This window comes from Microcaecilia unicolor, chromosome 1 (assembly GCF_901765095.1).
Source record: "Microcaecilia unicolor chromosome 1, aMicUni1.1, whole genome shotgun sequence".
Classification (NCBI taxonomy): domain Eukaryota; kingdom Metazoa; phylum Chordata; class Amphibia; order Gymnophiona; family Siphonopidae; genus Microcaecilia; species Microcaecilia unicolor.
The window spans coordinates 628,337,900-628,360,875 of record NC_044031.1 but is presented as its reverse complement, the minus strand read 5'-3'; the positions used below and the strand labels follow the sequence as shown (position 1 = coordinate 628,360,875).

Here is a 22,976-nt window from a genome sequence, read left to right as displayed (position 1 = left end):
TTCCACCCTCTCCATGAAAAAATACTTCCTGACATTAGTCCTGAGTCTGACCCCCTTCAACCTCAGTTCATGTCCTCTAGTTCTGCCGCCTTCCCGTCTCCGAAAAAGGTTCATTTGCGGATTAATACCTTTCAAATATTTGAACGTCTGTATCATGTCACCCCTGTTTCTCCTTTCCTCCAAGGTATACATGTTCAGGTTAGCAAGTCTCCTCATACGGTTTGCAATACAAATCCCATACCATTTTTGTAGCTTTCTTTGCACCGCTTCCAGTATTTTTACATCTTTAGCAAGATACGGCCTCCAAAACTGAACACAATACTCCAAGTGGGGCCTCACCAACGACTTGTAGAGGGACATCAATACCTCCTTTCTTCTGCTGGTTATGCCCCTCTGTATGCAGCCTAGCATCCTTCTGGCCACGGCTGTCGCCTTGTCGCATTGTTTCTTCACCTTTAGATCCTCAGACACCAACACCCCAAGGTTTCTCTCCTGAGTCAAACTTACTAATCTCTCCCCTCCTATTCGGTATCTCTCTTTTGGGTTTCTGCACCCCAAGTGCATCACTCTACACTTCTTGGCATTAAATTTTAACTAGTGCTACATCCAAAAACCACAAAATCTGACTATAGTGATATTTTTTAAATATTTTTTTTAATATGCTTATAGTGCTCAGTGACAGGGTATACCATGCTAGACTGACTGGCAGTGCATCATACCCGACCAGACATCATAGCACCAGTACCTCCTTCCTACCACTGATCTTTCAATAGTTATACTTTAGGTGTTACTGCGCATGCACCGGCATCCCTGCCAGTTGAAGGAAGAAGTTGGGCAGTTCCCGCCACAGAATAGTGTTCCTCTGAAGATGCTCTCCAGCGAAACATGCTTGCATGTAGGGAACCAAAAATGAAGACAGGGAACATTCTCTAAGGCATTTCTATTTCACTGCACGTCACGAAATGTGCTGGGATCCCTGCTGAACCAGGTTAAACCAACTACCACCTCACCATAACACCAAGATAAGTAGCCCATCCTAGGCTGAAGTTTGTTCTGGAAGCCTTCTTTGAAACTTTTGTTATTGCTTGTCGATGCATGAGAATTTCCTAAAGTATAACTATTGGACAATCAGTGGTAGGGAGGAGGTACTTGTGCTTTGATGGGTATGATGCAATTTAGAACTGCCAGTCAGTCCAGCATGGTATACCCAGTCACTGAGCTCTATAAATATATTTTAAAAAATATAAAAAATATATCACTATAGTCAGCTTTTGTGGTTTTTGGATGTAGCACTTATTAATATAAGAAAAAACGAACAATCATTAAATACCCCAGAGGAGATTAGCATTAAATTTTAACTGCCAGACCCTCGACCATTCTTCTAATGTTCGGAGATCCCTTCTCATCGCTTCTACTCCCTCCAGGGTACCCACTCTATTGGCTATTTTCGTGTCATCCAGAAAAAGGCGCACCTTTCCTTCCAACCCTTCAGCAATTTCTCCCACAAATATATTAAACAGATTAGGCCCCAGCACCGACCCCCGAGGAACTCCACTGCTCACGTTTCTTTACTGTGAGCGGATTCCATTTACCTCCACCCTCTGCCACCTGTTGGTCAACCAGTTTCTAGTTTATCACTTTCGGTCCTAAGTTCAACCCTTTCAGCTTATTCATGAGTCTTTTGTGTGGGGACTGTATCAAAGGCTTTGCTGAAGTCCAAGTAGATTACATCTAGCGCATGTCCTTCATCCAGTTCTTTGGTCACCCAGTCAAAAAAGTCAATAGGATTTGTTTGGCAGGATTTTCCTTTGGTAAAGCCATGTTGCCTCGGGTCCTGTAACCCGTTGGCTTCTAGAAAGTTAACTATCCTTTCTTTTAGCAACGACTCCATTATTTTTCCTACCACCAACGTGAGACTTACCGGTCTGTAGTTTCCCAGTTCTTCTCTGTCTCCACTTTTCTGAAGAAGGACCACATTCACTCATCTCCAATCCTGCTGAACCTCTCCTGTCTGTAAAGATCTATTAAATAAATCTTTAAGAGGTCCCACCAGGACCTCTCTGAGCTCCTTCAGTATCCTGGAATGGATCCCATCCGGCCCCATAGCTTTGTCCAACTTCAGATTCTCAAGCTGTTTATAAACTCTTTCTTCCATAAACGGCGCAGTATCCACCATTTCCAGACGTTCCCTCAGCTGCCGACTGTGGTCCTTCTCCTGGATTTTCCTCCGTGTACACCGAAGAGAAATAATTGTTTGGCACGTTTGCTTTATCTTCATCACTCTCCACATAGCCATTCTCATTATCTTTCAGTCTCACAATTCCATTCCTATCTCTTCTCCTTTCTCCAATATATCTGATAAAAGGTCTTCTCACCTCTCTTTACATCTTTAGCCATTTTTTTCTTCTGCTCGCACTTTCGCTAGCCGTATTTCCCTCTTCGCTTCTTTGAGTTTAATCCAATAATCTTTTCCGTGATCCTCTCGTTGCGTTCTTTTGTATTTCTTGAACAAAGCCTCTTTTGCTCTTATTTTTTCAGCTACTTGTTTGGAGAACCATATAGGCTTCCTGCTTCTCTTGTTTTTGTTTACTTTCCTCACAAAAAGATCAGTCGCCATATTTAGAGCAGCCTTTAGTTTGGACCACTGTTTTTCCACATCTCCTGCGCCTTCCCATGCCAACAGAATAGATAAAATATTTTATCTGTTCTCACAGATTTACTGAGTGTTATCTGTACATATCACAGCAACACAAAAAGAACTATAATATCCTTGGCAATCAGCAGAGACTGTGGGCTGGTTGTGAGGAGCTTACACTATAGGTTGTCTAGCAGCTTTTGGGAGGTAGCAGTATAGGTGGCAGCCTAGTAGCGAATATCACAAGATCACACACAAAAATTGTGCACAGAATTGGCCAGAGGATGGATCCCTCAGACTCTCCATTACCTACCTTTCTTCCAAGCACATTCCATTTACCAACACTCTGTCTCTTGTCAGTCAACCAGTTTCTGATCCAGTTAACCATTTTGGATCCCATCCTCAAGATGCTCAATTTAACAGTATCAAAGGGTTGCCAAAATCTAAGTAGATTACATCTAGCACGTGTCCTTGATTCAGTTCTTTTGTCACCCTGTCAAAGAAATCAATCAGATTTGGTTGGCACGATGTACTTTTGGTCAAATCATGTTGGCTGAGATTTTGCATCCAATTGGATTGCAGAAAGTTCACTATCATTTTCTTCAGCAATGTCTCCATTATCTGTTTCACTAAGGTTAGACTTGCTGTACTTCAAGTCCCATGGAATGTTTCATGTTTTCAAGGATCTGTTAAAAACACATCCTTTAGGACCTGCCAAAACCTGTCTGAGCTCCCTCAGAATCCTAGAATATATCTCATTGGGTCCCATGACTTTGTTCACTTTCAGTTTTGCAAGCTGTTCATAAGCACTATCTTTTGTGAATGGTATGGTATCTGCACCATCGCCATATGTATCTCTGTCAATCTTCTGAAGACCTCCTCCAGGTTTTCTTCCCATGAATACAAAACAAGTATTCGTTCAGCAGTTCTGCTTATCCTTTACCATTTTCCACAAGTTGGCCCTCAGCACCTTTGAGTCTCATAATTCTATCTCTGCCCTTCCTCCTTTCCCCAATGTCACGGTTGTGCCCCTGTTTCATGCTCTCATTCATCTCGCCACCTGGTGGCTGTGATGGACTGTTTGTTTGCTGTTTCCCATGTTCCAGAAGTCATGTCGGTCCGGTCCAGCTTTCCAGATTGGCTTGGGATTTTTGGAACTTAGCAGCACCCTTACCTGGTGAACTCCCTTGTATGTGGCCTTTATTAAGCACCTGAGAACTTTCAGACTTTGCCTTGGCAACAGAGGTCTTCAATCCTGATCTTGTCCTTGTTGGTCTGCTGCGATTCCTACCCTGAATGCTTGCTTTGCCTGTTTTTGACCCGGCTTGTGTTACTGGTTTATTCTACTGTCTGCTGCCTGCCCAAGACTCTGCGTGTTTCCCGGTTTGTTCTACTGCTTGCTGCCTGCCCAAGTCCCTGCTTGATCCCTGGTTTACTTTTGTTTGCCGCCAGCCTAAAGACTCTGTGTGGTTCCTGGTTTCTCTGCTGCTTTGCTGCCTGCCGGTAAGACTCTGCTTGTTTCATGGACTATTTTCCTGCTGCGGCTTAGTGCTTCTGTTCCAGACCTGCTGCTCCAGTCCGGCCTGCGCCTTTCTGTCTGTGGTCTGCCTTGCCTCCTGTTTGAGTGATTTGCCTGCCGCTGCTGCTCCTCGGCAGTGGTCCAAGGGCTCACTATCCCAGAGGTTCTACGTGTAACCTGACACCCAATAACCCTGAAAAATGTCTTTTTTGTTGTTGTTACATTTGTACCCCGCGCTTTCCCACTCATGGCAGGCTCAATGCGGCTTACATGGGGCAATGGAGGGTTAAGTGACTTGCCCAGAGTCACAAGGAGCTGCCTGTGCCTGAAGTGGGAATCGAACTCAGTTCCCCAGGACCAAAGTCCACCACCCTAACCACTAGGCCACTCCTCCACTCAATTTTACTTCTGTCTATGCTTTTGCCATCTCAGTTTCTTTCTTTGACTCTTTCAGCAGCAATGACTAGCCTAGCAGTGGGTCCCAAAGTGAATGGCTGATCATGATGGTAAATGGAGTTTCACTCCAGAGAAGGAAGTGTTATCAGTGGTGTGCCTCAAGCAGCAGTTCTGTTTAGTATCTTTGCAAGTGATATTTCTTTGGGGTTCATAGGAAAAGTCTGTCATTTTGAAGATAGGTTGATCTGTAATAGACTGAAGGGAAAAGAGGAAAGATCAAAGAAAGCTTGAGAAGAGTATTGCACTAAGGTTTAATGCAGAGAGGTATACAATCCTGGGTCTCAAGTGCAGAAATCCAAGGACAGGAGCTGATGTGCACTATTTGGGAGAGAGATCTGGGGTACATAAGAACATACGTTTTGCCATACTGGGACAGACTGAAGGTTCATTGGGCCCAGTATCCTGTTTCCAACAGTGGCCAATCCAGGTCACAAGTACCTGGCAAGATCCCAGAACAGAAGTCTTAATTGAGCAGTTCCGCTTATCCTTTATCATTTACCACACATTGGTCCTCAGCACTCATACTGAATTATCTTTAGGTTGAAAAACAGTGTGGCAAGGCAGTATCAAGAGCCCAAGGAATGATTAGGTACATCAGTAGAGAAAAGAAAGTGATAGTGTCTCTGTACATGCCATTGGTGAGACCTTATTTGGAGTATTTCTCCAATGCTGCAGGCCAGTCTTCTGAAATATATACACAGTGTAGAGGCAGTGCAGGAAAAAATCTGGAAGGTTGGATACCAGAACCCCAGAAGGAAGTATGAGGGTCTCAGTTTTGTGCTTGGGTTATGTAGATGCTGAGGGTTGTATCAGCTGTTTTTGTTTACATCTGTTTTATTAAAGTAACAGAATATGGATGGCCTTGTCTTTTCATGGTGTTGCATAAATATGGTATAGAAGGCTTTTTTAGGAATGCAATTGATATTTTATACTCGGATCCTAAAGCAGTGATGTGGGTCAATGGGGTGCAGTCTTCGGCTTTCCCCATTCGTTAAGAACATGCCAGGGTTGTCTCCTTTCCCTTATGTTGTTTGTATTAACACTAGATCCTTTTATTAGGGAAATTTGTTAACATCCGGAAATCACGGGGGTTCTATTCCAGCAGTAGGTTTTCAAGATTTTCACATTTGCGGATGACATATTGGTACACCTTACCAATACTCAGAGGTCACTGGAGGGTTTGATGGAAGCTTTTACTGAATTCAGTGTCTTCTCTGCTTTTAAATTAAATTTTTCCAAATCTTAGGTGCTTTCCTCTATGGATGCTTTGCAGAGGAACTGGATTGGTCATTGCAATGGACCCAGCAGTCTTTTAAATACCTGGGAGGGCAGTTGTCTGTGCAAGTATCTAGTTTGTATCACTTAAATGTCTCCCTTTTGCTGGAGTCTACCAGTAAGACTCTGGTGGTGTGTGCAAGAATGTCAGTTTCATGTATTACGTAGAGCCTATATAACACAAGAGCAGTTTTTTTAAGATGGGAAGGGAGGATACTCCACTTTGTCAGAAATGTAACTTAGATGTTAACTCTTTTTACCATGCATTTTGAGAATAAAACTTCTGGAGAATGATCATAGGTTATTTGGAAAGTTTATTGAACTCCAGGATACCATTCTTGGCAGCGAGATTTCTTCTGGATTGGGCAAAAGTTTTTGAATTGCAGAGTGGCTATCCAAAAAGCTAGTATGGTTGGTCAAAAAAATTATCTTGACTGCATGGATGAATATAGATCCCCCATCATATTAGAACTGGCACACTAGGTTTCATAATTTAATGTTAAATAGTGCCCTGGCATCCCTTAAGTAGAAAATACATTTTCTTTCTATATGGGGCCCTTATATCCAGTCCCCCTCTGTCAGAGCTCGTAGTTTAGTACTCGGTTCTCTCTTCTTTTTTTTTTTTTTGGAAGTTTGAATCAAAATGGCTGATTGTCCTGTCGTGTGTTTTTTTTAATATAGGGGAAGGGAAAGGGAGGGGGTATTTTAGGTATCTGGGGAGGAGATTCCATGGGGGGGGGGGGATGAGCATTCTGTTTTGTACGACTAGATTCCTTGGACAAATAGGGCAGCATAGAGGACAGCTCCTCTTTTTTTTAACTTTTCTATTATCTAGTATTACTGAACAGTATCAAATGTTTTCAGTGTTTTCAATGTTTTTTTTTTTTTGCTTTTGTGGTAGGGGGAGGGTGTTACTGTATTTTAAAATATTGTTTGGAAAATTGTTTACAGAGGAGGCTGGTTAGTGTTACATGTATTGCATAAACATAAAGTAACAGAACATGGAACATAATAAATCACAGTTCAAAACAATCTGAAAATCCAGCAATAAAGAAGTCATGGTTTCTCATTCATTATTTTACAGATTTTCCAATAATTTAATCGAAAAAACCCAGGTGAAAGGCTTTGTTTCTCATAGCCTCTCACTTCTTAAAGCTGGAATTTAAAAAAAAATGAACAATTTTTATTGGTGATTCAGAAGAATAAGCCACAAACCGAAACAAGTCTAACTAATAAAGATCATATCTGATATAATTCTTCTGTTATAAGTGGTTATGTATGAACTGTAGGACAATTCAGGCACCATTTTTAATGTTCCTAAAGCTAGGAGGTCTTAGCTCTTATAACTTCCTGCTAACCCTAAGGAACCCCACACTCTCCCCTCCCTATCACTCAATATCCTGCTCTGCGTGAGCACCACCTTCTCACAGTATTCAGAACCCAAATTTTATTTAATAGAAGGTTTGCCCTGTGGGAGACAAATTATGTATATAAGGTTCCCATATTTGTAGAAAATGCTATTTACATTTAGGAGAAATTTTTGCATCCCTGGCCTCCCACATTACTAGTAAATGTATCTGATTCTGCCAACTCCTGAGAGATCCAAGATTGCAATGTACATTTACGGCCTACCAAACTCAACTTACTAAACAATAAATGCATTCCCTTTCCTCCCACCTCCAAGGACTTAACTACTCAATACCAGCATCTCTGGTGTTAGGGAGACTCTAACACACAGTATAGGTGCAAAACAGATACACTCTGTTTTGGGGTGGTATTGGGGTACCTGACACTTAGTGTAAGTTATAACAAAAATGGGTCCCAACCAGACTAGCATTGGTTAGGGAAGTGTCAGAAGTAAATGTATCATCCCTTATCCTTAGATGCAAGCCCACTGCACCAAAGTAATAAAAGAAACTAACTCCACACCCAAATATTATAAAACTAGGGTCTTATTTTATTTAGCAGCAAATGGCATAAACAGAAATAAAGACAAAGGCAATCCTATTACAGAAATAGTTTGGAGTAAAGGTATGTAAATCTCTAGCTAGAAAGTATCACTCTATCCCCAGGGCACTATGCAAAGATTTACATGGCACACATACAACCTGATGTAGTCCTTCAGATGTCAGCATATTCTTCAAATGTCAGTCTAGTCCAACACAGATCTTGCCCCTTGGATGTGGTGTGGACACACAGCAGCTAACCCTGATAAGAGCTGCCTTTTATCGAGAATCTGGGAGCCTTATCTCTATAGCTGACATATGTTCTATCCTTGAAGAATATAATGCTGCATTGACGGCATTACAGAAGGACCTTACGAGACTGGGAGACTGGGCGGCTAAATGGCAGATGACGTTTAATGTGAGCAAGTGCAAGGTGAAGCATGTGGGAAAAAAGAACCCGAATTATAGCTACGTCATGCAAGGTTCCACGTTAGGAGTTACGGACCAAGAAAGGGATCTGGGTGTCGTCGTCGTCGATAATACACTGAAACCTTCTGCTCAGTGTGCTGCTGCGGCTCGGAAAGCCAGTAGAATGTTGGGTATTATTAGGAAAGGTATGGAAAACAGGTGTGAGGATGTTATAATGCCGTTATATCGCTCCATGGTGCGACTGCACCTTGAGTATTGTGTTCAATTCTGGTCGCCGCATCTCAAGAAAGATATAGTGGAATTGGAAAAGGTGCAGCGAAGGGCGACTAAAATGATAGCGGGGATGGGACGACTTCCCTATAAAGAAAGACTAAGGAGGCTAGGGCTTTTCAGCTTGGAGAAGAGACGGCTGAGGGGAGACATGATAGAGGTTTATAAAATAATGAGTGAAGTGGAACAGGTGAATGTGAAGCGTCTGTTCACGCTTTCCAAAAATACTAGGACTAGGGGGCATGCGATGAAACTACAGTGTAGTAAATTTAAAACAAATCGGAGAAAGTTTTTCTTCACCCAACGTGTAATTAAACTCTGGAATTTGTTGCCGGAGAGCGTGGTGAAGGCGGTTAGCTTGGCAGAGTTTAAAAAGGGGTTAGACGGTTTAAAGGACAAGTCCATAAACCACTACTAAATGGACTTGGGAAAAATCCACAATTCCAGTGTCGCGTGCTCGAGGACCTTGGCAGACGGTCAGGCTTCTTCCCCAGGAGCACTGGGTTCATGAGTCCTTGGGCCACTACCGTGGAGCGGCAGTGGCAGGCAAGATCACCTTCAAGGTAGAGATGAGACAAAACTGGACCGGAACCCCGGACTGGAGTTCCACACAGGAATACACGGAACTGGAACGCACCGGACGGGTGCGCACTGGAGTGGAGCCCGCTGGACTGGAACACACTGGAGTGGCCCCACTAGACTGGAACATACAGGAGTGAAACCCGCTGGACTGGAACACACTGGAGCGAAACCCACGGGACCGGAACCCGCTGGACTGGAACACACTGGACCTAGGCTTCACCTACGCTTAACCACCTTTCCCCGAGGGTTGAGCCCTCAGGTTCGGGCGGCCGGCAGGGCTTACAGGAAAAACCGGAACTGGAACTTGCAAGCAGGAACAGCAGGAATGAGGATCCAGGAGTGCCCCCTGGCACCTAGGCGAAGGCAAGGCAGACAGGCAGGGGATGTCCGGGTTCTGGCAGTCGGCAGGTTTAAACACAATGACTAGTAAACTGTACCCAAGCTAATAGGAAAGCTGTGCCCAGGCAAACCAGTCATACACAAGAACTATACACTAAACAAACTCTGGAGAACTAGTAAAGCTATACACCAGCTAACAACCAAAGCTGTGCCCAAGCTAACAAGTCATACACTGGAAACATACCAGAGAACTAGCAAAGCTATACACAGGCTAACAAGCCAAGCGGTGCCTAAGCTAGCTAGTCAAACACTAGGAACAAACACTGAGAACTAGCAAAGCTATACATAGGCTAACAAGCCAAATGGTGCCTAAGCTGGCTAGTCAAACACTAGGAATAAACACAGGGAGCTAGCAAAGCTATACACAGGCTAACAAGCCAAACGGTGCCTAAGCTGGCTAGTCAAACACTAGGAATAAACACAGAGAACTAGCAAAGCTATACACAGGCTAACAAGCCACACGGTGCCTAAGCTGGCTAGTCAAACACTGAAACAGTGTACAGAGCACTCTATACACCAGGGCCCTTAGATGAAATGCAAAGGCAAAGGGCTGTTGTCTCTAAGTGGTTAATAAAGCCCTTCCACACCAGAGGCACAGCTGCAGCAATCACCTTGCAACCAAACAGAGGCTTGACACACAGAGAAGTCAGCCCCGCGGGAGCCATCTTGGATACTAGCATAGAGGAGTCGGCGGCAGCCATCTTGGAAAAGGCATAGCCCACACAGGTGAGGTTCAGTAGGGCAATCAGCACACAGAGCCAGAGAGAAACTAAGACAGACACAGAGACAAGCAGAAGCCAGCACAGACACTGACTCCCAGAAACAGGGTAAGTCTGAGGGTGGTCACGGCCACAGACGTGACATCCAGGAATAACATGTATAGAATGTTTGTACGTTTGGGAAGCTTGCCAGGTGCCCTTGGCTGGATTGGCCGCTGTCGTGGACAGGATGCTGGGCTCGATGGACCCTTGGTCTTTTCCTAGTGTGGCATTACTTATGTACTTATGACGTCAATTCTGATAACAACCTGCGCCAGTGCTGACAACGCTGTTCTTTATCAGCGACTTATGTACAGTAAACAAGAGTTGTTATTCTTTTGTTAGATGTTGTCGTCACAATGTCTTAGTCTTTATAGAGGAAATGTCTGAATTTGCACATTATAATCAGGTTCTTAATGTTGAAGGGTGCCATGTATGTAGGACCATGTAGGTCCATATAGTCACATAAATGGCTGGGCTTAGTGCTCATAGTAGTGCTTCAGTAGCTTGCCTTCATTGTTCCTACACCCAGTGTATGAATTAAAAAGTTCACCACCTCATTCCAAAATTGCTGTACCTTAGGGCAGTTTCAGAGTGAATGAAAAGGAATTCTCTGCTCCATGACATTTTATACACTGTGGAGAAAATAATGTCCCTGCTTTAAATAGCTGGAGTTGTGGGAAAAATATTCCCACTTCAATATTCGAAAATGGATTTCCCTAAAAAAAAAACCACTAGCAATTACTTGGAGAATCCCTTTTATCACAGAGAGTATACCCCACTACTGCAAACTATACCTCAGGTCTAATTCCCATCTAATTTTCTCTACCACTAGATCTTTCTTCCTCACCAATACAGTAAGAGCCTTGTGAATACCTGAAATAGAAAGTTTGTCCTCTAGAATAGAACAGAAACATTTCCTCATCATTCTCCTACTTGAGTCCCTAGGGCAGTGATGGCGAACCTTTCAGAGACCGAGTGCCCAAACAGCAACCCAAAATCTAATTATTTATCGCAAAGTGCCATTCCCCTCCCCCTCTCGTCACCCCTCCCTCTCCCCCTCGTCCCCCTCCCTCTTGTCCCTCCCCCCCTCCACCTCCCCCCGAGTTCCAGGGTCCCCCTCCTTCCCAGTTCAACAGGACCCCCCCTCCCTCCCAGGGCCAGGGCCCCACTCCCCCCCCCTCCCAGTTCCAGGGTTGTTGTGGGAGGAACCAGAATGCTGCTCATTCAATGACTCTCTCCTATCAGCATTTTCCTACTACTGTGGTAGCCAATCTTTGTGCCCCACAAACAGAACGGTGTTTTATTTAATCCTGCAGTGCTGTCATAGTGAAAACACACCAGCAGCTCTACATGGAGGCTGGTCTGACAAGGAAAACCAATGGCGTCAAAGACAAAAGCTTTTCCAGAGCAGCCCGCCCTCCCTCCATCTGAGTACCAGGGCCCCCCTCCGAAATGTAAAAGTCATACCTGGTCGGGGTTAAGGCGGCGTCGGCGGCAGCAGCAGTGAAAAGCGTGCTGAATCAGCGCGCCTTCAGCCTTCCCTTCTGTCTCTCAAGCTCTGTGGTCCCGCCCTTGCAGAAACAGGAAATGAGAGCAGGACCAGAGCTTGAGAGACAGAAGGGAAGGCTGAAGGCGCGCCGAGTCAGCACACTTTTCACTACTGCTGCCGCCGCCGCTGCCGCCGCCTTAACCCCAACCAGGTATGACTTTTATTCGGAGGTGGGCCCTGGTGCTCGGAGGGCGGGGGGCTGGAACTGGCTGAGGCGATGGCACGCGTGCCAACAGAGAGGGCTCTGCGTGCCCTCTCTGGCAGGCGTGCCATAGGTTCACCATCACTGCCCTAGGGCTTCTAAGTCTGAATATAATACATATTATGCAATTTGTTCCCCCACTCAATTCCTATTTGCCCTTGAAGATCTTCCAGGGTCCTCAAAGAATCATCTTGTACAAGCATATGCTCCAAAAGAACAACCCTCTTCGCCTTCCACCAAACGAAGGCAGTGTTGTCCATTCTAGAAGAAAATGCCAATTCCCCTGAATTAGTAACTACTCTGTAATACTTGGATCCTCCTCTCCCTGCCCTCCAACCACAAGATAAGGATTCGCCACACTTCCCACAAAGGTCTAAGAAGTATACTGCAACCTCAGGAACATGGGATCTGCTAATAGGGAGTCTGTAATAAATCATTTAGATGGCATTGGGTTAGGTAAGCTGACATAAGAAGTTGCTGTATAATCCTGATTATTCTGCAGTCAATCATTTAAATTTCTTATTAAACATACATAATTATAGAGCTTTAAGTTCAGTAAACCAAATCCCCCATTCTGCCAATTACCTATTAGCTACGATTAACACATTTTAGGTTTCTTCCCAGCCCCAACAAAATTTAGATACCGTTCTATATAGGCGATCCAAAATCTTTTCTTAACAATCGAAGGGGAAGAATCTGAAAAAATGTACAACTATCTGGGGGGAATACTATCATGTGGAATAAACTAGTTCTACCAACCAAAGAATCTGGCAAATGCATCTAACCTTCCAGCGGCTGCCTTGTAGAATGCAAAAGCTTAGCAACATTCATTGAGTACAAGCCCCCAGTCTGTATCCCTAGCTGGATCCTCAGATATCAGAATGCAAGGTCTGGCCAACAAAGGAGGAAATCATCACCCCAAAGTCTCTTCACAGATTTGTCCAATGGCAGTACTTCTGACTTTTGCAAATTTAACTTAAAACCTGCAAAGTCTCCATAGTCTGTAAAACTTTTCAAGAGCACTTTCAAGGATCTACGAGGGTTTGAACGCTTTCTCTATGTCAAAAGGAATCAGCTGTTTAAACAGACTTCATAAAATTCAAGGAGACACCAGGATCTATAGTTAATATCTCTGTCCTGTTTTCCCCCTACAGATGCAAGATTACCCAGACATGTTAAGTCGGCTCATCATGACCAACCTGTCCTATTTGAAGAGTATGTGGCCTGATATACGAGCAGCTGCAGCCATGTTTATAGGTACTGTAATCCTCAGTGAGGCATCTGGTATGGTTCTAAGTAGTTTCTCAATCTGCAAGTATCTCTTGAACCAGTTCTTCAGAGTATTTGTGTGACTAGATGTTATTTCCAGAATGGGCCTTGCATGCTGTCCTTCTGCTCACTGACAATTTCATACATAACCAAGAAAGTAGGCGGACTTTCCTGTGGAACAGGACTCAATTGGGAACAAATCGTACAAGGTTTATAAACATAAGGGTGTTGCAGCTAAGTTGAGATTAGATTCTAGCTTTAGTGAATACCAATCCCTAACCAACCCCCCCCTCCCCCCAGCAATTTCCCCGGTGAGCATCCAAAATCTAGCCCTAGTTCTCGCTAATGCAAGTGAGTACATGAAACTGAACTCCTGGCCCCCATAAACCCCAGCAAGTGTCCAAAAACTATTCCTCCAAACCTAGTGAGCAGGACCAAACCTACCACTAGGTGAACCTAGGCAGTCATCTATGGTGCTAGAATTTAAGGTGGTAAAATAGCTAGTAGAGCCAGTCGACTGGAGCTGTATACCTGGCAGGGTCCTCACAGCAGAAGGGGTTATAGGAGCCTGTACTGTGAGTCCCCACCACTTTTCCTTCTCTTCCTTAAAGCTGGCATCATGAATATATTCAGAACATGTCTGTGCCCAGCATTTTCTGATGCTGATCTGATGTATTGCAAGATCACCACTGGGAACTTTCAGCCCTGCAACCACACCTTTGTGCTTGTGATGTCAGCCTTAATGAAGAAGAGGAAAAGCAGCAAAGAAGTCAGGATTGATGGGGAGGAAAGAGGGAAGGGGGTTGGTGGGGTGAGTACAAGGGCTGATGTGCCTAATGTGCTCAGTATCTTTACACAGCCCCTCCCAGTAAGTGTCCAAAACCTAAGCCCTGCCCCCCATCCCAACCTAGTGAAGGGCCAGAATCCCACAATCTTCAAATGCAGCAAATGTCCAGAACTAAAACCTGGCAGCAGCTAACCCACAGTGAGTTATCCCCTCTCTCAACAAGTTTCTGTCACTCTCTCACCCTCCCCAGCCAGTCTCTATCAGTCCCTCACTCTTCCCCTCCTTCAGCCAGTCCCTGTGATTCTCTCTCTTTCCCTCACTCAGCCAGTCCCTGGTACTCTGACTCATCCCTTCCCTCTAACAGTCCCTGCCACTTTCACTTTTCTTTACCCCTGTCACTGTCACTCTCTCACTCCCCCCTCTTTTAGCTGGACCCTGTCACCGACTCTTCCTCTTCCTCAGCCAGTCCCTAGAACAAGAATATAAATGTTGCTATACTGGGACGGACTGAAGGTTCATCAGACTCAGTAACTTGTTTCCAACAGTGCTCAATCCAGGTCACAAGTACCTGGCAAGATCCCAAAACAATAAAATAGATTTTATGCTGCTTACCCTAGAAATAAGCAGTGGATTTTTCCCTAAGCCCATCTTAATAATGGCTTATGGACGTTTCTTTTAGGAAGCTAGCCAGACTTTTTTTAAGCCCTGCTAAGTTAACTGCTTTTACCACATTCTCTGGCAATGAATTCCAGAGTTTAATTACACATTGACTGAAGAAATATTTTCTCCAATTGGTTGTACATATACTACTTAGTAGCTTCATTGCATGCCCCCTAGTACTAGTATTTTTGGAAAGAGTAAACAAGTGATTCACGCCCACCCATTCCATTCCACTCATTATTTTATAGACCTCTGTCATATCTCCCCTCAGCCATCTCTTCTCCAAGCTGAAGAGCCCTAGCCGCTTAAGCCTTTCCTCATAGGGAAGTCATCACATCCCCTTTATCATTTCCGTCATCCTTCTCTGTACCTTTTCTAATTTCACTGTATCTTTTTTAAGATGTGGTGACCAGAATTGCACACAGGTTTCAAGGTGCAGTTGCACCATGGAGTGATACAAAGGTGTTATAACATTCTCATTTTTGTTTTCTATTCCTTTCCTAATAACATCTAACATTCTGTTTGCTTTCTTAGCTGCTGCTGCACACTGAGCAGAGGGTTTCAGTTTCATCAGCGATGACACCTAGATCCTTTTCCTGGACAGTGACTTCTAATGTGGAAACTTTGCATCATGTAGCTGACACTGTCTGTCTCACCCCCCACCAGCTAGTCCCTATCACTCTCTCTTTCTTCCCCCTCAGCCAGTCCCTGACTCTCACTCTTCCTCACCTCTCACTCTTCTCTTAACTGGTCCCTGTCACTGAGTTTTACCCTCTGCCAGTCCCTTACACTCTTTCATCCCCCCCCCCCCCCCCCCCCCCAGCCAGTCCCTCTCACTCTCACTGTTTCCCCTCAGCCAGTCCCTGTCACTGTTTCACTCTTCCTCATCCCCAGTCCCTCACTCTCTCACTCTCCCCTCCCATAGCTGGTCCACATCACTGACTCTTCTCTTCCCTCAGCCAGTCCCTTGAACTACATTGAGTGTAAAAAAAACAAACTTCAGCACCTCACCCAGTGCACAGTAAGTATCTAAAGCCTAGCCTTTATGTTGCCTCATACCCAGCAAGGGCCATGAACCTGATACCATTTCCCTTACCTCCTAAGAAGAGTGCCTAATTCTTAATACCAGCACTGTCACCCCAGAGATTCACACAGGAGTAGGATCTCACACTGCAGAAGATACCAATAGTGATAGCCCATGGAAGCACCCTCAGACAGCAGCTATGCCACTGCAGCTATGTATTGGAAGGAGGCTGTCTGGTCCATGTGCCACGTGGCTGCCCATAATTGTATCAGATGATTCTGTAGTCCATACAGGAAGCAGATTGACTGTCTGACTACCTCAATTTCAACAGTTTCCTGGCTGTGATGGGTGCCTAATAAAAGATGTCTTTCAGGGTTCCTGGTCTTGCACATGCAGAAGGAGAACTACAGGCAGGTGGAGCTGGAGCACCTGACGGCAGGTGAGTAGTGGAGCAATAGAGCACCTTATCTCAGCAGTGGGAGAGAAGAGGGGTCAGAGGTTGTGTATTTCCTGAGGGTGAACATGACTAAACCACCACAGCTTCCCTGCTTTTGAAATCCGTCTAAACAAAGTATTGAGAAAAAAAATAGGAATATTTATATAGTTTGCAAAAAGCAGTGGAAAAGTAGCGACTAGAATGCATGCTCTAAACAGAGTAAAAGGTTTATACGTTCAGGGAGAGCACTATTCAGACTGATAACTTATGCATATAAATTGCTAAATTACACCCAGAAATGGCTTTGAAAGCTGGAGTGGGGGAGTAGCCTAGTGGCTAGTGCAGTGGACTTTGATCCTGGGGAACTGAGTTCAATTCCCACTGCAGCTCCTTGTGACTCTGAGCAAGTCACTTAACCCTCCATTGCCCCTGGTACAAAATAAGTACCTGAATATATGTAAACCACTTTGAATGTAGTTGCAAAAACCTCAGAAAGACGGTATATCAAGTCCTATTTCCCTTTCCCTTTACATAAGAACATAAGAATAATCATACTGGGTCAGACGAATGTTCCATCCAGCCCAGTATCATGCTTCCAACAGTGGCCAATTCAGGTCACAGGTATTAAGTGGCAATACATGTACAGATTGTCCTTCCAGAAACAACATGGGATGGAGAGGAGATGGGCATTAGAGGGGTAGAGGGGGATAGGGAAGTGGAGGCTGATATGTACCTTTTGTTCAGCTGTCCAGGTTTCCATCTCTGATCTTTCAGTTTCCTAGGGTACGTGAGGTTTCAAGTTAACTACATTGAATATCCATGAGATCCATGCGCATGCTCTGCCTCCATTTTATGCAAGTTGTATATCATGTATATTCAGTGTGCCTGGTGTGTCCCACTGAAGGACCGGAGCTGCTTGCCCCTCCACTAGAACATAAGCTAGAATTTTATCCAGAGCACGGGTCATGTGGTGGAATAGGGAGGGCAGCTGTTATGGGCCCCATGCAAAGAAAGGGATCCACAATTTTTGGTAGCCTCATTGTGAAATAGTGTTACCCTGGGAAAAGTCCATAACAGTAAGGGAGCTTTGGTCCTTTCCCCCTTTCCAATGCGCCATATGTTTAGGGGTAATTTTATATAGTCATTTTAGTGTGTTCATAAAATTAGGTCCGTTGTAAAAGCACGTGCATTGGCATGACTGCATGCACTTTTTCTATAGGCGATGCTGGGGGTGGAAGACCACTGACTATTTTAGTGTTTGTTTAATTTTTTCTTCTACTGTTGTAAACTGCATAGTTGTCCTTACTGGCCCCCTTGTGGTATATCAAGAATGGTTAAATAAATAAAAATAAAATAAACAGCCGCCCTCTGGACTGACTCCATCCTGTTTATATCTTTTTGAAGGTGCAGTCTCCAGAATTGTACACAATATTCTAAATGAGGTCTCACCAGAATTTTATACAGGGGCATCATCACCTCCTTTTTCCTACTGGCCAATCCTTTCCCTATGCACCCAAGCATCCTTCTAGCTTTTGCTGTCACTTTTTCTACCTGTTTGGCCACCTTAAGATCATCACATATGATAACACCCAAGTCCCACTCCTTTTTCTTGCACAAAAGTTCTTCACCCCCTAAACTATACCATTCCCTTGGGTTTTTTGTAGGCCAAATGCCTGATTCTGCATTTTTTAGTATTAAATCTTAGCTGCCAAATTCCAGACCATTCCTTTAGCTTCCCTAAGTCATAAGTGTTTCCATACCATTGACGCCTGCGGCTTACAGATTGAGGATGGACATCTTTTCCCCCCACTTTGATGGTCGTATACGGTGAGAAAACAGCAGGCGCCTATAAAAAGAAGTGACGAGTCGCTGCTTTTTCCTCACGCTGTATTTGCACTCTCATAGGCAATGTGTCTAGCTGTCTGAACATAGTAACATAGTAGATGATGGCAGAAAAAGACCTGCACGGTCCATCCAGTCTGCCCAACAAGATAACTCATATTTGCTGCTTTTTGTGTATACCCTACTTTGATTTGTACCTGTGCTCTTCAGGGCACAGACCGTATAAGTCTGCCCAGCACTATCCCCGCCTCCCAACCACCAGCCCCTCCTCCCAACCACCGGCTCTGGCACAGACCGTATAAGTCTGCCCAGCACTATCCTCACCTCCCAACCACCAGCCCTGCCTCCCAACCACCGGCTCTGGCACAGACCGTACAAGTCTGTCCAGCACTATCCCTGCCTCCCAACCACCAGTCCCGCTTCCCACCACCGGCTCTAGCTGTCTGAAGAAGAACCTGGAGCATTTAAAACTTTTAGTTCAGGCTTTGCCCCACCAGAGAAAGACCATCCTCAGAATCGCTTCAGATGACTTAATAGCAGCTATAGCATAGATAGCCCTAAACACTCTGAAAGGTAATATACCATTATCACAGTACCAGATTGCGTCCGTAAAAGACAAAGGTGTGTATTACACACCTTTGTCTTTTACGGACGCAATCTGGTACAATCTGGTACTCTTTATTAGTCTTGGGGACAAAAGGATACCTCTTAAAACAAAGAAGAAGCTGGTGGCTGGAGGCTTTAGCGGACCCTTGCTAAGCTTCTTACCACTGATCATGAACCTCATTGGTAATGCATTATGCTGAAAAGTTGTACTTGGTCTCTAGCCAGCAGTTTGATTGTTTAAGAGGTCCACTGGCACCCCATGAAAATATTAGAATGGATGCTGTTCAAAGGTTCGATGAAGAAATAAGCGTATTCATCAAAGTTCCTACCTGTTGTTTGCCAGACCCAGGGTGAAAGGGAAAGAGAAAAAAATAAACCTGTATCTCCTCGAACAAAGTCCTAAACAGATGGAGGCGGTGCTAGATAACAGTGGACCTCCTGACCCTGTTCTTCAGGAAGTATTAAAAGGAATTGGTGCGCATTATAGGAAAAATGCTAGTGTTGCTCGATAAGCTATCCAGGAACAAGGATGTGGTGACCTGGGGTGCCGATGGGACTTTTGTATACAATGGGTATCCAGTCAGCGGTTCTAATCTACGTAACCTAGTTTGCAGGGCAACATAGACACACCCTCTTTCCCAACAAAGAAAACCCAGAGGTTAGGAGGAATTCATGAGCTCCTTGGCTGAACTCAATATTCCCTCAACAGTAGTTGGTAACGTGAGCAACAGGCATTTGCTTGAACTTCTTAAAGAAAACCCCTCTGAGGTTTCTGCGAACTTCACCACCCCTGTGAAACCCCAAGAAACTCCTCCTCTTAAAAAAAAAAACCTGTGAAATACTTTAGACTCCCCTATAAGAAATCATTCGCATTGAACAGTGGTTATATATGTAATATGTACAGTTGTAATAAAAAATACTTTCAGGCTCATTTTCGAAAGAGAAGGACACCCATCTTTCAACACAAATCGGAAGATGGGCGTCCTTCTCCCAGGGTCGTCCAAATCGGTATAATTGAAAGCTGATTTTGGACGTCCCCAACTGCTTTCCGTCACAGGGATGGCCAAAGTTCAAGGGGGCATATCAGAGGTGTAGCGAAGGCGGGACTTGGGCGTGCCTAACACAAGGACGTCCTCGACCCATAATGGAAAAAAAAGGGCGTCCCTGACAAGCACTTGGACAATTTCACCTGGTCCTGGTTTTTTTACGACCAACGCAAAAAAAGGTAGCCGAAATGACCAGATGACCACCGGAGAGAATCGGGGATGGCCTCCCCTTACTCCCCCAGTGGTCACTAATCCCCTCCCACCCTCAAAAAACATCTTTCAAAATATTTTTTTGCCAGCCTTTATGCCAGCCTCAGATGTCATACTCAGGTCCATCACAGCAGTATGCAGGTACCTGGAGCAGTTTTAGTGGGTGCAGAGCACTTCAGGCAGGTGGACCCAGGCCCATCCCCTTCCCTACCTGTTATGTTTGTGGAGGAAATAGCAAGCCCTCCAAAACCCACCAGAAACCCACTGTACCCACATCTAGATGCCCCTCTTCACCCATAAGGGCTATGGTAGTGGTGTACAGTTGTGGGTAGTGGATTTTAGGGGGGGGGGGTTGGGGAGCTCAGCAGACAAGGTAAGGGAGCTATGTTCCTGGGAGCATTTTATGAAGTCCACTGCAGTGCCCCCTAGGGTGCCCGGTTGGTGTCCTGGCATGTGAGGGGGAGCCAGCACTACAAATGCTGGCTCCTCCCATGACCAAAGGGCCTGCATTTGGTCGTTTCTGAGATGGGCGTCCTTGGTTTCCATTATCGCCGAAAATCAGAGACGACCATCTCTAAGGGCGACCAAAATTTCAAGATTTGGGCGTCCCCGACCGTATTATCGAAACAAAAGAAGGACTTTCATCTTGTTTCGATAATACGGGTTTCCCCGCCCCTCCATCGGGACATTTTGCAAGGACGTCCTCAACAAAACTTGAGCGTCCCTTTCGATTATGCCCCTTCATGTATACAAAAACATGACGCAAGAAACTTGATTCCTTTACAGAGTTTTATTTAGAAGCCGTATGGCACTCTTTGTAGGAAACACATTTCTGTAGGTTACAAAATAGAGTTTGAAAAGATCTACGTAAGCAGTGCTTTGTTATTTTTAACGAACTGTAACACTGTTTCATCATTTTTTAGAGGGTCCTTAGAATATAATTGTAAAACATCTTCAAAAGACAAGCCTTTACAATGGTGGCATAAGAAAAACATACTGTGATGACTACAGGTAATCGATAGAGGGTGTTGTAGCCAAGTGTGATACAAAATAGTTTTACAGTGCTTCTGTAAACGTCCATTGTACTGCTAGGAAACAACAAACTGTCGGGGGGGGGGGGGGGGTGTCTATAAGAATAAAAAACACTCGCCAATGCCATTCTTAGGTAGATGGCTAACAAGTTCTCACCAGGCTGGTCATGTGGGTGGGTATTTATTACTAAAGCTAAGGATCTCTGTGGCAAGTGCTGCCCGAGTAACCAATAGCTGGGTAAAATGTCTAAAAACGATTCTGCAGCATAGAGCAGTGGCGTAGCTACGGGGGCCTGGCCCCCCCCCAAATGGATCCAGGACCCCTGGTTTGGCTAGGGGAGGTCCCCAACCCCCGCCAGCTGAAGCGGTTCTCCAGCGCTGCTCTCCTTACATTGCCTGCCCTGCTTCCCTCTCATCACGTGCATATTCGGTTTTATGAAACTGAGCATGCTCGACACTTCGCACATGCTTAATTTCATTAAAATCGAGCATGTGTAACATGAGCGGAAGAAGGGCAGGCAATGTAAGGAGAGCAGAGCTGGAGAAACACTTCAGCTGGCAGGGGTTGGGGACCCCTGCCAGCCTAGGTATGTGACATTGAGGCGGGGAGGCAGGTCAAAATTCTGGCCCTTTCCCACTTCGAGGTCTAGATACACCCTTGGCATACGGGTCCGCCTTCTACAAATGATAAATCTGTACTGTGTTCATTGTTTTATATGTAGTCAAACAGGACGTTTCTTCACTTGTTAACGTCTATTACATTGTCAAACACCCCGTAGACGATCATGTTTATGGTACGGGGCAGAGGATTTGCAAAACAGATTTCTGCACACAGATTAACAGTTTTGATCAAGGAGTAGTGATCTGCGCATTCCTGGTCAGGTGACAGATCAAAAACCAGCAAAGTATAACCTCTGTCAAACTCTGTATGGTCGATTATTAAAGCGCTATCTTTCATATGTTTACCAGTCACATATACCAACTGCATGTATTCTCTCACGCAATGACTGTGTTCAAAGTCCAGTTGAAGAGGATTTCCTGGCACTTGTTTGTTGTTCACGTACAGAGCATCAAAGTTGATATTGTAATGTTGAAATTTTAAAGAATTTTTACTGTAGGAGTCGCTGTAGGCATTGTTGTCCACAAACCCCAGGATGATGAGTTTAGGCAACTGGCCCAGAAAGAGGTTTTCCTAGTTGGTAACGCGCGGTTCGGCTGGTATGCTAAATACCTTTAGCCCCACGCGATGAACAGCATGCTTGTCGTTGGACTTCAACAGCGCTTTAGCATGACCCAGTCATACTCCCGGTGACACTTTTACTCTCTTTACAAACAACGATGCAGGATCTGTACTTTGTAGTGTTCATCGGTATCCCCGCTCATTAAACAGAAGGCATCTTTACTTTTCGTCAGTTTTATCTTATCTACCTCATTGATCAGAAGCTTTTCTTGGAAAAACAGATCGCTGTGTAAATGGCCCTGTAATTCTACCTTCTGGCTACCAGCTGTAAAGTGAGCTCTTTTGTTGAAACCAGCATTGCGATTGCCAGGGTCTGTCAACTCGTGGCTCCTGGCTGAGTCTATAAAACAAACCACTTGTAAACTGCGTTTTGAGGGGGTCCTTCACCGTAAGGGCTCTACAAGGATAGCAGTTGTTGCTTTGACTGATGAGCCTTTCTCTGTGATGTCCAGCTGGCTGAAGAGGGAGGCTATTGGATAATTTACAAGCACCTCTTTGGTCGCCCCTGCGATATCCGTTCCATCTTCTTTCATGATTTTACAGGTCAGATACAACAACGTATTGTTTAAATCCAAATAATCTTCACTGTGACCGGCTATGTAAAAGTCGAGCGGTGCGGTTTCCAATAAGGCCGATAAAGGCAGTATTCCCACTTAAATGCTTTTTTTTAATACTAGTTTGTGTGGGTGAAAATTGAAAGAGGTCCAATTAACGCATTCTTCTAAACCATTGTGCACAAAAGCCATGATTTTTTCTCAAAATATATTTTCCGGCTCTGTAGTGTCGACTCTCTTCTTAGCCT

The 22,976-nt window shown here is 44.7% G+C and overlaps 1 protein-coding gene across 3 annotated transcripts in view; it reads left to right on the top strand.

The window, feature by feature from the left end:
- Positions 1–22,976, top strand: part of MROH1 (maestro heat like repeat family member 1) — a 491,156-nt gene that overhangs the window by 445,334 nt on the left and 22,846 nt on the right. For all 3 annotated transcript variants that reach the window (XM_030220764.1, XM_030220756.1, XM_030220773.1), the window contains exons 41-42: positions 13,178–13,280; positions 16,137–16,202. In XM_030220764.1, coding sequence (XP_030076624.1) covers positions 13,178–13,280; positions 16,137–16,202 — 169 coding nt within the window. The remainder of the gene's footprint in view (positions 1–13,177; positions 13,281–16,136; positions 16,203–22,976) is intronic.